Source organism: Amphimedon queenslandica, unplaced genomic scaffold (assembly GCF_000090795.2).
Source record: "Amphimedon queenslandica unplaced genomic scaffold, v1.1 AMPQUscaffold_13273, whole genome shotgun sequence".
Classification (NCBI taxonomy): domain Eukaryota; kingdom Metazoa; phylum Porifera; class Demospongiae; order Haplosclerida; family Niphatidae; genus Amphimedon; species Amphimedon queenslandica.
This window is the reverse complement of record NW_003546491.1, coordinates 102,512-115,798: the sequence shown is the minus strand read 5'-3', so window position 1 is coordinate 115,798 and position 13,287 is coordinate 102,512. Positions and strand designations below refer to the sequence as shown.

Below are 13,287 nucleotides of genomic sequence, written 5' to 3'. Positions count from 1 at the left end.
AGTTGGAGTATCACTGATGAGTGAGTCTGTGTTGTACTTATTAATAAATAAATATCAGTTGATCCTCTGCTGTATAAACGAGACACTCCTTTAGTGGGTGAAGAATTATCTATAAAATATATTAATTATTATTATTTATTGTACATATACGTTATAAGCATGTACCTGTACTTGTGGGTGTGGCTAATAATAATTCATAATTAATAATGACATCACCAGTGAAAGAACCAGTTGAATATTCTAAAAAAATTAAAAAAAAATAATAATAATAATAATACTGTCTCCTCCCCTCTTACTTTCATCACAGTATACTCCAGTATATTCATCCGTACATGTACATGTAAACCCCTCCCACTCTCCGATACAGGTTCCACTGTTGTTACAAGGGGTCCGGTTACAATTAATATCTGTAAATTGACAATCCTGTTCCAGACCCTCTGCCAGTAGGGGGGCCGAGAAATCAAGTACATGTCCATTTATATCAACGTTCTTTATGCAACCTTGGAAATTACGTATTGAGGGTAATGTGGGCGGGGCTAACGAGACATATTGTGGGAGGAGCCTCCCTAGTGTGATGGGTGTGGTCAAATCAAGAAAACTAGGGAAAAAATAATAATAACAATAATAATAATAATAATAATAATAATAATAATAATAATAATAATAATAATAATAATAATAATGAAATTCTTACTGATTGTTGTGTGTCAGGTTTGATATTCTTGTCTTCTTTTGCTGATACTTGTTGTCAAATCTTGCAACTTTCAACTGCATAAACTATAAAAATAAACATGTAATTAAATAATTATTTAATAAATAATTTATCTCAGCCCCGCCCCCTTACATTAATATCGTATTCAAATGTTACCGTAATCCATTCCTTCACATTAATAGGAAACTCATTAACAATCAATTGATATTCATAGCCACCAAACGAGACACTAGTCATTAAACTATTATTAGTAACGTATATCAATAAACTATCATTGAATCCGACATCAAAATGGCCGCCATACAGTAACACTCCTTCTGATTCATTAGTAATAATTTCAAAACTGATGGACCCACTTTTCACAAGGGGTAGTGACGGAAATAAAACATGAGATTGTCCATTGAAAGTTGCTGTTGTTTGTTCACAGTTTGGACCATCGTGCCCTAACGGACATGAACAATGGTGGCCAGGATCCTGTGGTATGCAGCGTCCTCCGTTTAAACAAGGGGACAGGTTACAATCATCAACACACTCTGGTTTGCCTCTATCATTAATAACACATCTATAATCAGTAGGACATGCCACTCTGTCACAAAGACTTGCTTCATTACAATCACTGCAAGGTTCTGAGCAGCTATCACCTGTAAAACCAGAAAAACATGTACAAGTACTCCGCCCCTTAGTAACAAGGCCTAGATATGACAAATGAGGAGAAGTAACGAAAGATTTTGATAAAGAGAATTCCACAGTCCCTGAACACAGGCCGTTATTAGCACAGGGTTCTTTAGAGCAATCGTTAACGTCCACACTAACAATGTTAATATTATTAATTCTCTCCTTATTACTGTGTATAAAGTGTTGGACCAGATCAGGTTCTATGCAGCTGCTGTCATTGTAACAAACTGATATCGTTAATAATGTACCAGCTGGTATAACGGGCCCCACTGCTGGTTTAATATCAATGTATGATACTTGTATCAGCTGATTCAGCTCTTGTGTTAGCAGTGACGTTAAAGTTGTGTTAAAATCAATCAAGAAATCAGATAAGAACGTTAACGGTGTTATCTCAGACAGCAGTAGTGTGAATGAGTTATCCTGTACATGAGAACTGATGTCATTAATAATGATACTAATGAGAGTTCTTGTATGGACTATTGTCCCATTATACAGCACATCAGTGATACCAACAGGTAGGCTGTATTGTCCTGGTGTTAGTTTGACACTGGTACTAGTGATCAACCCGTCATTAATAGTAATCTCATCACTGACTCCTCCAGTAACAGTAAGAGTATAATTATTAACAATATCACTGTCGTTTGTGAAGACTGCCTCATTTAAGAGTGATCCCAAATCCCCTTCCAATAGATTAATAATAATATACTGGACACCTCCTCTAGGACCATTATCATTAACATCAGTGACTCTTATCAATACCTGAGTAGAGCCAATCAGATTAGGGGTCCCCCCGTCACTAGCTGTAACCATGACAACATAAGAATCCCTTTCCTCCCTGTCTAGTGGTGATAGGAGGGACAGGTTCCCCGTGATACTGTCAATACTGAAGAGTGTTCTATTGTTGATATCGACTCCTCCTGATGCTATACTGAATCTGATTTGGTTTGGATCAGTGACAGTATCAGCATCAATCACTCTCATTCTTCCCAGTATCACATTATCAATATTCTCCCTTACACTGTACGAGTGGTTCATGCAGTTGTGGGTGTGGTCATGAGAGCAGAGAAAGGCAGGTGGATTATCATTGACGTCTGTTACTGTAATTTCAATGACAGTTTGAGCAGTTTGTGGTGATAATGGTCTCGGCTCAATCGCTAACAATATCAAAGTGTAGTTCCTTACTCTCTCAAAGTCCAGCCCTCGTCCTCCAATCCTGATCTTACCTGTTCTCTCGTTAACACTGAAATCACTCACTGATCCTTTGAATCTGTACGTTAGGTTAGAATCAGCAGGATCAAGATCAGAGGCAGTGATAGTACCAACGACACTTCCTGATGGTTCATCCTCGGGTTTGGTGAAGGTATATAGTGGTCTATTGAAAGTTGGTAAGTGTTCGTTCTGATCTAAGACGTGAATATTAATGAGTACTGAGGTTTTTAAAGCCGGGATACCTCCATCAGTAGCAGTCAGTACTAGACTATACAGTTCAACACTTTCACTGTTTAACTCTCCATTCACTTTAAGCAATAGTCCAGTGGGTGTGGCCTGTAACAGGAATGACTCTTTACCAGTTCCAGCGATATCATAACTCAATTGGGCATTAACCCCCTCATCATCATCAGTGACAGTGAAGGAGTGAATGACAGTATCAACTGATGCATTCTCATACACAAACACTGTGAATGATGAATCAGCAAATAGAGGAGGATTATCATTAATGTCAGTGATGAATACGGTTACGTTGGTACTTGAATGTAGACTGAGTTCTTCTCCACTGTCCCTTGCTGTTACTAGTATATTGAAGAGTTCGTTTCTTTCTCTGTCTATAAAATGAGCTCTAGCTCTTATCAGACCAGTAACAGTGTCAATGGTAAAGTATTGAGATGATTCCAAATCAATATCGTAACGTATTAACGCATTAGATCCTGAATCAGAATCAGTGGCTGACACCAGCAGTACTTCAACGTTAGCAGTAGTATTCTCATAGATACTGGCAGTGTAATTAGAGCCAGTGAATAGAGGAGTATTGTCATTGACGTCAATTATATTAATAGTTAGGGTAGCCAGGTCTTCAAGGCCCCCTATATCACTAGCTCTTATGTAATATTCTAATCTGCTAGCTGTTTCATGATCTGGTGATATTAGGAATGATACTTCACCAGTGGAAGAGTTAAGGGATACATTAGCAGAGGATGGGTTGGTCAGTAAAGTGTACGTTATGATGGAGTTATTGCCAAAGTCTTCATCAGTAGCATTGAGTCTTATAAAGACAGTTAGAGTGGAATAATTCTCAATAATGTCCACTACATACTCTCCAGTACTGAAGAATGGTCTATTATCATTGATATCAGTTATGATGACACTAAGAAAAGCCTCCACAGTGAAGACTCCATCATTAGCTATGACTCTCAGTTCATAATGATCATTGGTCTCACGATCAAGACCAGCTCCTGTCCTTATGACTCCATTACCCTCACTAGTAGAGGTGATATTGAACACAGTGCTGTTCAGTAAGAATGAAGTACTACCAGTAATATCAGAGTCATTAGTGCCTAGTGTTAGTATCAGTTGATTTAACTCAACATCCTCTGGTATACTGATACTATAGTGACACTGAGAGTCTATCAATACTCCATTGGTATCATTAGTACATATGAATGAAGGTGGGTTATCGTTGATATCCTGTATAGCTATGATGACTGTAGCACTAGACGAAAGAGAGGGGGTCCCTAAATCATAAGCAATGACGTTCAAAGTATACAGTTGCTGTTGTTCCCTGTCCAGTGTCCCTGAGACTAGCAAGGCCCCAGATACTGTATCAACGCTAAAAGGAGTATCACTTGATCCTAGTCTGTACTGTACAGTCCCATTGAGACCCAGGTCAGTATCAACAGCCTGTACTATAGTAACTGTAGAGTTGATGGAGGATCCTTCGGATATGATACTGGATATGTATAGTGCACTGGTAATGACTGGCCATTCATTGACGTCAGTAATGGTAATGTTGATAGTTGACCCGCCATACCTGGTCTGGAATGTAGGTGGGTTGGTTAATAAGTTAACTTGAACACACTGAACTGTAACAAAGAAGGTATAAGAGTCTGTGTCCTCTCTATCCAGCAGTCCATTCAGTGTAATGTATCCATTACTATTGTAAGAGAATGGTCCATTACCTTTACCAAATATGGAATAACCTGAAGGAGTGCATCCCTCGGCAAACGTTACATTAGGTTGGTAGAAGGGGCCAGTGGGTGTGTCCTCAGGTACCAGTAGGTAATACACAGGCTGTGAGTAGTATGGATTAGTGTCAGCTACATTGGTGATGTTTATCGTTACTATGGCAACCTCAGAGACACGCCCACCTCCATCGGTAGCAGTGATGTTAAAAGAATAAGACGAGTCGGTTTCATAATTCAAAGACCCTGTCACTGATACAACCCCTGTGCTGGGGTTAATATGAAATAAGTTAAAATGACTAGTTATAATGTTATAAGTGATACTTCCATTAATTTCTTCATCAGGGTCCCTGGCTAGTACTGTCAGTACCTGATGATTATTGTAATCGTCTCCTTCGGCTAATAGTGCCCCATACAGTGACTGAGTGAATGAAGGACTGTTGTCATTAACATCAACAACACTTATAACAACTGTTGCTGTATCAGTCAGTCCGCCCCCATCTCTAGCGATTATTATTAATGAGTGAGTGGGCGTGGATTCTCGGTCAATATTACTAGAAGATGTTGATATCAATCCAGTCTTTTGATCAATTGTGAATAATGAGCCAATCATTGAGTAGGTGATTTCTGCGTTAATATCACGATCGGAATCAGTCGCATTAACACGAATCAGTCCCACTCCACTGGGTGAATTCTCAACCACACTAGCACTGTATTCTGATTGGTTGAAAGTTGGCGAGTGATCATTAATATCATCAATATCAATAGTAACTGATGTAAATATAACATGGACCCCATCACTAGCACTGACATTCAATGTGTACTGAATATCAGTTAAACTAACATTTTGAGGGTTGAGTCTAAGTAGACCGTTAGTTAATAATTGGAAGTTATTGTCTCCTCCATCTTGTTCAGGTATAATGCTGTATATAATCTCATTATTATCGGCGTCCATTGCTCTTATAAAGGTCACCACTGTACCAGGGTCTGCCCCTTCTGATACACTGATGGGTGACAGTGGTACAAACACTGGTGGATTATCATTAACATTGGTTACAATGATCCTGAGTGAAGCAGATCCTTCCAGAGGAGTGTCTCCGCTATCCCTAGCTACTAGTGTCAGCTGGTAACTAGTCCGTACCTCATAGTCTAATGTGCTGTTAGTAGTAATGTCACCAGTTGATGGATCAATGGTGAAGGAGGTAGAGGGAGAGAGTGAATAGGTTACCTGAGCATTAGGAGGAGTGTCACCATCAGCTGCTTCTACTGTCAGTATAGTAGATCCTTTACTGATGGTCTCTGGTATGTTAATGATGTATGATGATTGGGTAAAGGAAGGTACTTGATCATTGATGTCAGTAATGGATACTTGAACTGTGGCTTGACTATACAGACCAGTTCTTATCTCTTCAGCCTGCACTGTGAAGGAGTAAGATGGAGTAGTCTCGTAATCCAGCCCACGGTCGTTAACAGTGATCACTCCTGATTCAGGATTGATTGAGAATGGGAACCTAATGTCACCGGTATCAGTTATACTGTAGAACAACAGTGCCCCATCAGTCCTAGGTTCAGCTAACAGTCTCACTACAGTAGTGCCAGCAGCAGTGTCCTCTGGTAGTGTAGCTGTATAGAGTGGAGCTGAGAAGTTAGGAGCATTTGAATTAATAAGAGTTAGTCTTAATGTTGTGTTGGAGCTCAGTTGAGGGTGTCCATTATCAGCAGCACCTATGACAACAGTGATGTGAATATCAGTAATGGCTGGGTCGATGGTTTGGTTGTAATAAAGAACACCAGTAGATGAGTTAATACCCAGTGCTGAGATAGGATCACTGATGATATAATAACTGATATCACTGTTATTATCAGTATCAGCATCACTGGCTAGTACAGTAAAGACATGAGACCCAATCTCTTGAGTATCACTGAGGTACACAGCATAAGGAAGACCAATGAATGTGGGGGCGTTATCGTTAACATCTGATATCGTCACGGTGACTGTCGTCTTGGCAACTCGTAGCATATTTGCTGAGATGTCTTGTACTATTAACACCAGGTAATGGACTGGAGTGAGCTCTCTGTCAAGAGAAGAGAGGAGAGAGAGGGAGCCAGTGGTGGTGTTGATCATAAACTGATCGTCATGAACTGATAAAGAATATCTAAAAACTCCTGGACTATTGAAATCAGTTATTGACGGAGAAAGGAGGAGAGAGGAAGGGGGTGTGTCCTCAGCTACTGATAGACTATAAGATGGTGGAGTGAAAGACAGTCTATTGAACCTACAATATGATATTATCAATGAAATATTAATAATGGACCTCCTACCCCCTCCATCAACAGCCCCTATCATTAGACTGTAATTAGACTCCATTTCAAATAGTTCCAGACCCCTCAAGTCACCCGTGAGGGGGTCAATATTAAACACACCTTCACCGGAACCCCCACTAATAAAATACCCCTGTGTGGTACCATTAGCTCCTCCATCAGTATCAGTAGCAGTGAAGCTATACAGCACTTCATTACTCAAGATTGGTCCACTGACCACTAGTGTAGACTGGTAGTTACTGAATATAGGATCGTTATCATTAACATCAGTCACTAGTATAGTTATTAAATAGGTACTGTAGAGTGGATGGGTGTGGCCATCATCTATTAATAATACGTTGAATTGATGGGTCTCCTTCTCTTCTCTGTCCAGCTGGCGTTTTAATGTACAGTGTCCGCTAGTATCAATATCAAATATCGTGTCAGATTCAGAATCAAGGATCAGTATTGATCGTATGCTACCATTGTTACCTTGATCAAGATCAATCGGGTTAAGATCAAAGATGATTTGATTTGATACATTAGCATCCTCTGATACAAGAAACGTAAGATTAGACACTGAGACTGAAGGATTGTTATCGTTAATATCAAGAACACTGATCAATACTGATATATCAGTGTAATACTGATGAGAATAAGATCCACGGACAGTTAGATTATAATAATCAACAGTTTCCCTATCCAGTGGTACCAATGTCCTAATGGTACCAGTGTATCCCTCAATGTAGAAATGACCGAGGTCATTGCCATTGACTATACTGTATGTGACTGGGTGAGGGGGAGGTGGGGATGCCCCTATATTAGTAACGTAATTACTGCTGGACTGGTTCTCATAAACTGATACTTCCATACTGTATAGAACAGGGAATGTGTCTATGATATTGGAGACTAGTATAGACAATGAGTGAGTGGAGTATGATGGAGGATTAGTAGAACTAGCAGCTGTAATGTATAAATTATAACTAGTGACGGATTCATAGTTCAAAGATCCATTGATACTAATGACACCAGTACTGGACTCAAGCTGGAAAGGTAGGTTAAGGATTTGATGAGAACCAGACAATGAATAAACTATGGAACTGCTGTTGAGAGGGTCGTCAAGGTCAAACGCTGTTACTATGGTAACGATGTCACCTAGCGACCTGTCCTCTGGTACAACCAGTGTTACTGGTAAGCCAGTGAATGAAGGAGGGTTATCATCAGTGTCTTCAACGTTGATGGTTACTCGTGTCAACTGCTCAAACTGGCCATCTTGTACTGAGACTGTTAGGGTATGAGAGGAAATGGTTTCCCTGTCAAGGGGTCCGGTCAATACCAGGACCCCCGAGCTGGTAATATTGAATAACGAGGGGGACAGGGGGTGAAGCCAATCGATGATAGAGTAAATCACATTGCTAGCAGTAACGGAATCAGAATCAGTGATATTGATTGATCCAATAACGTAATTAAGCAGAGCATCTTCAGGAAGAGAAAAAACGAAATTATCTTCACTGAAGTATGATGGATTATCATTAACATCAGTTAATGAGAGATTGAGAGTAAAATATTTATTATTATTATTATTATTGTTACTACCATCATTAATGGTGAAGACCAGTGTATAGTGCTGCTGTACTTCATAATCCATTGAACCAGTAACATATACAACACCAGAATGAACTGTGAATTTATCATCATCATCATCATAATGTGTTAGATAATAGAATAACGGCCGACCATCAGAACTGCCTGGAAGAGTGTAAATAACTGAACCAATGCCTACTGATTCTGGTACCAGAATGGAATCATTGTTGTTTGAAATCAGATCAAAATCAGTGTTAGCATCAGCATGAAATAGAGTGATGTTGATATTGAAATCACTGAACAGATCAACATTATTAGCTCTTATTGTTATGACGGTGCTATTAAAAGAGGGTGTGGTCGATAGAAATAGCTCTCCACTTGTAGGGACAATCCTAATCGGTGAATTGGGAGGAGCTAGTATTGAATATGATGAGTCAGCATTATTATTGTTGTCACCGTCGGTTACAAAAAGTCTAATGAAAGAAGTATTGAGAGGAAAGGAAGCTGGTAATAGTATGGTACTGAAATGAGGAGGGAACTCGGGTCTGAAATTATTAACAGTGACCAGAACCCTCACATTAATAACGGACACTGTACTCTCAGTAGAATCACTGGCCACTGTCCTGAAACTGTACCATTGTCTATCCAGAGTGCCATTGACACTGAGGCCACCGGTCGACCGGTTGATTGCAAACGGTAGGATCTCTTGGGCGGGAGGTATGACGTAATTGATGACACGCCCATCATGTACAGGTACATGTACGTATCCGAAGGTGTGGCCAGTAAATGAATATTTATCTGAGATAGTGTAATTATAAACTGGAGAGTCAATGAATACTTTATGATCATCAGTGATTGCTACCGTCAGGTTAAAGAGCGAGAATTGTGGGTGTGGTCCTGAGTCTGTTGCCATGACAACCAGTGATAGAGTAGGTGTGGTCAGAGCTGAGAGTTCTCTCCTAGTTACTATGGACCCGTTGGTCTTGTGTATTGCAAAATACCCAACTCCGGTCCCACCGATGATGTAATACCGAGGTACACCGTCAAGACCACGGTCTGGGTCCCAAGTTACCATGGTAACAAGGTGTGTTCCATTGGTTGCTCGACGAGGTATCGATACTAATGGAGGATTACTAGCAATAAACTGAGGAGGGAGTGAGTTGAAATTGATCCCGGGGAGGTAGTAGAGGTTATAGTCATTAGTACGCCCATTGGAGTCAGGCCCCAGTGATATGATCTTTACAGTTTCATTGATAGGGTCTACTGGTCCTAGTCTGTCAATGGATACCAGACCGTCAGTACTCACTGTATAACTGGTACCATCTCCTAAGAGACTGTAGGTAATGTTCGTCTCATCACGATCAAAGGCATGGGCATTAAATAGAGTAGCATTAGCGGGTAGTTGTAGAGGAAGGTAGACACTAAACAATGATGGTATGAACTGAAGTGGATTATCATTAACATTGATAACTCGTACATATACTGGACAGGTGGAGTAATGAGGAGGTGTTCCTCCATCAGCAGCTGTTACTATCAGCACAAAAAGATGATTTCTCTCATAATCAATAACAATGGAGTCCTTGGCCATTATAAGACCAGTGGTAGGTCCAATATTAAAATAAGAACTGCTGCTACCATTGATACTATAAGTTGTATCATTATTAATACTGTCACTGTCTATTGCTTCAATCCTACAGCCACTGCTTCCATTGTCATTCCTTACATCAGAGCTATCTTCTACTATGTAGCAATCATATCTGGGCTGGGTGAACACTGGGAAGTGGTCGTTAATATCCAATAGATTGAGTGTTACCGTTAGCAACTGACCCCCAGTGTCAAGAGGAGATGAACTAAGATCAGTGACGTCAAATACCAGAGTATAAGAATGAGGGTCAGTCTCGTAATCAAGAGGACGTGTCAGCCACACCTTCCCAGTAACTGAGTCGAGATAAAATAGACCGTGTTCATTACCGAAACGGATCCAGTAACGTAGCTCAGCGTTGACACCAATATCATGATCAGTGGCTGATATTGTGATCAATACTTGATTCGTGTTAGTAGATTCAGTCACATTAATGATAGTTCCATTGGAAGGAGATACAAAAGAAGGTCTGTTGCTATTGGTGACATGAAGTACTTTAAGATGAACTGGTACTGATGAAGAACTGCTGGTTTGATCAGTAGCAATCACGTTAAACGATATATAATCAATATCACGATCAAGAGTTGATGCTAGCGTGATCTGACCAGTAGAAGAATCAATATCAATGACATCGGCTGATCCTGATGTTGAATAACTAATGACATCACCTTGATCATAGTCAACAGCACGTGCCCTAAGTACCTCTACCCCCGTACCAGCGTCCTCTCTAACGACACCAGCGTACAGCGGAGTGAGGAACACTGGTGAGCAGGGACAGGATGGAGTGAAGGAGGAGGAGCTATCATCTTCATCTTGAATAGTGATAGTCAGTGTTGCCGTGGAAACCAGATCAGGACTGTTGCCAAGGCTACGGGCAGAGACGGAGACCCTGGCAGTAGAGGAGAGCTCATAATCAAGAGAATCATTCAAATAGAGTAAACCAGAGACCTGGTCTATATAGAATAATGGTGGCTCTGAATATAACAATGAATAATGTACTGACCCACTGCAGCCTGTGTTAGGATCTGAGGCATTGAAGTGATACAAAGGTAAAGACTGATTCCAATACTCTGATACACTGGTACTGGGGTATGGGTTTGAAAACACAGGAGGATGGGTATCAGACTCAGTAACGAGTACAGTCAATGAAGTATAGTCATATAAAGGACTTGGACCAGTATCACGTACTGAGACATTGATGAAGACCAGTCCAGGTACAAGGGACGAAGAATGGACACTTACCAAACCAGTGGATGGATGAATAGTAAACGACCCACTACCATTAACCATAGCATATACCAGTGTACCATTGTCACCAGCGTCCTGGTCCGTAGCAGTTACAAATAGGACATTGGTACCGATAGGAGACCCACTGGAGACACGCCCCTCATAAAAGGGGGAGGGGAAAAGAGGAGGGTCGTTAGTATCCGTTAATTGAATATTAATAGTACGTAGGATAGTGAGGGGCGGGGCTCCATTATCAGTGGCATTAATTAGAATAACATGAGTATCAGTGTATCCTTCATAGTCCAGCCTACTAGTTAATAATAAATTATAAACGGCAGTCAAACCAGTATTACCAGTATTACTAGTATTACTGGTCACGTTCACTAGTGAGAGGGTGAAACAGTTATGGCATGTCCTGCAGTCCATATTAATAGAAATATGCGAGGAATCTTCATCAGTCAAAACAAATCTAGCCAAAATGCTTCCAGTAGTAGTTGATTCAGGTACAGGAATGGTATCATTGATTATCTCATGATGACCAGTGAGAGGTTGTTGTATATCAATAGCTGGCCTCACTTCATTGGCATCAGTAATGAATATACTTATACTAATCTCAGTGGACCTCCTTGGGTAGCCACCATCACTGGCTATTACTGTAATGTTAGTAAAAGTGCTGGACTCATAATCCAGTGGTTGTGATAGATAAACCAGTCCTGTGGTGTGGTGTATGATAAAGCTAGAAGAAAGAGGATACAAGGTATAAGTAATGTATCCATTAGTATCATTATCAAATGCTGTTACCATAGTTACCAGTGATCCAACTGGTGATAGCTCACTGATAGTAACAGATGAAGGGACGTCCATGAAAACTGGAGAGTAGCGATTCCCACCCACAACATTAACGAGTATTTGAGTCCCTGATTGAGTGGGCATGTGATACAGCGTAAGGTTATAACTGGTTCCTATAGAGAGAGGTCTGGTCGTTACCAGCTGGAGTACACTATAGCAGCTGGCAGTGGTTATATTAATACTAAAACTGTCATTAGCATTCAGCAATAAGTATCCATTGGCCAGTTCATTGGATTCTGTTTTATAATCAACCAATAGAGGAAACCCGTCCAATTCAAGAGGAGCATTCTCCAGTCCTCCCACTGCCTCTCCTCCAACGCTAAGAGGGAGAGAATGGTGGACAGTAGGTAGTACATGGACATTAACTACCAGCCCATAAGAGTAACTATCAGTAGAACCAACAATGAAGCAGTTGTATGATGATAGAACTGGATACTGGTCTGTATCAGTACTGATGCACGTTAAGGGATCAGTGCTGGAATCAGCATCAGTGATATTGATTGATTCTTGAGTAAAGAGTAGCCCAGTACTTGATGTTACATTGAATACAGAACACTGAGTAGATGGTATCAGTTTATAGTGTAGATCAGTTCTCTTTGTTAGGAGGTAGAACTTACTGCTTATATTGTATATGAAGGTATTAATGGAGACTAGTTCAGTAGATTGTACTGGTACATGTAACTGCTGACTGCTGCTAGGTAGAACAGCCAATGAGAAAAAGATAAGGACTAGTTGTAATAGAGAAGACATTATCTTAAAGTTGCAGGAACAGGTTATAAAATAAGCAGGTTATTGTCTAGCAGGTAGTAAGAGCTCCTGGCATTATAGAAGAAATGAAGGATACAGTTGTAGCAAAATTGAGAGAGAGACAGAGATGTCTGCTGTTGCTGTAGCTTAGTTGCACCGTCAGGCTAAACAGGGAGTATCAAATTCCTTACAGTTTACATAAGATAGTAATAATGACACACCCCCACAAACACTGGGGACACCACACAAATGCAAATACTACCAACCACAAAATATAAACAGTAGATATTAGTATAATATATAAGCATTCAATGATAATAGCTATTAATATAATATATAAACAATGAATATAATAACTTCAGAAATTACTGTGG

The 13,287-nt window shown here is 40.2% G+C and overlaps 1 protein-coding gene across 1 annotated transcript; it reads right to left on the bottom strand.

Moving 5' to 3' along the window:
- Nucleotides 1-5: 5 nt before the first annotated feature.
- Nucleotides 6-13,130, bottom strand: LOC100639195 (cadherin-23; the record flags this gene model as incomplete). The annotated part of the gene is made up of 5 exons (XM_019999372.1): nucleotides 845-13,130; nucleotides 695-777; nucleotides 297-598; nucleotides 166-240; nucleotides 6-109 (listed from the first exon to the last, which is right to left on the bottom strand). Coding segments are annotated over exons 1-5 (12,636 nt in total), but the record flags the coding sequence as incomplete, so codon positions are not given.
- Nucleotides 13,131-13,287: the final 157 nt, after the last annotated feature.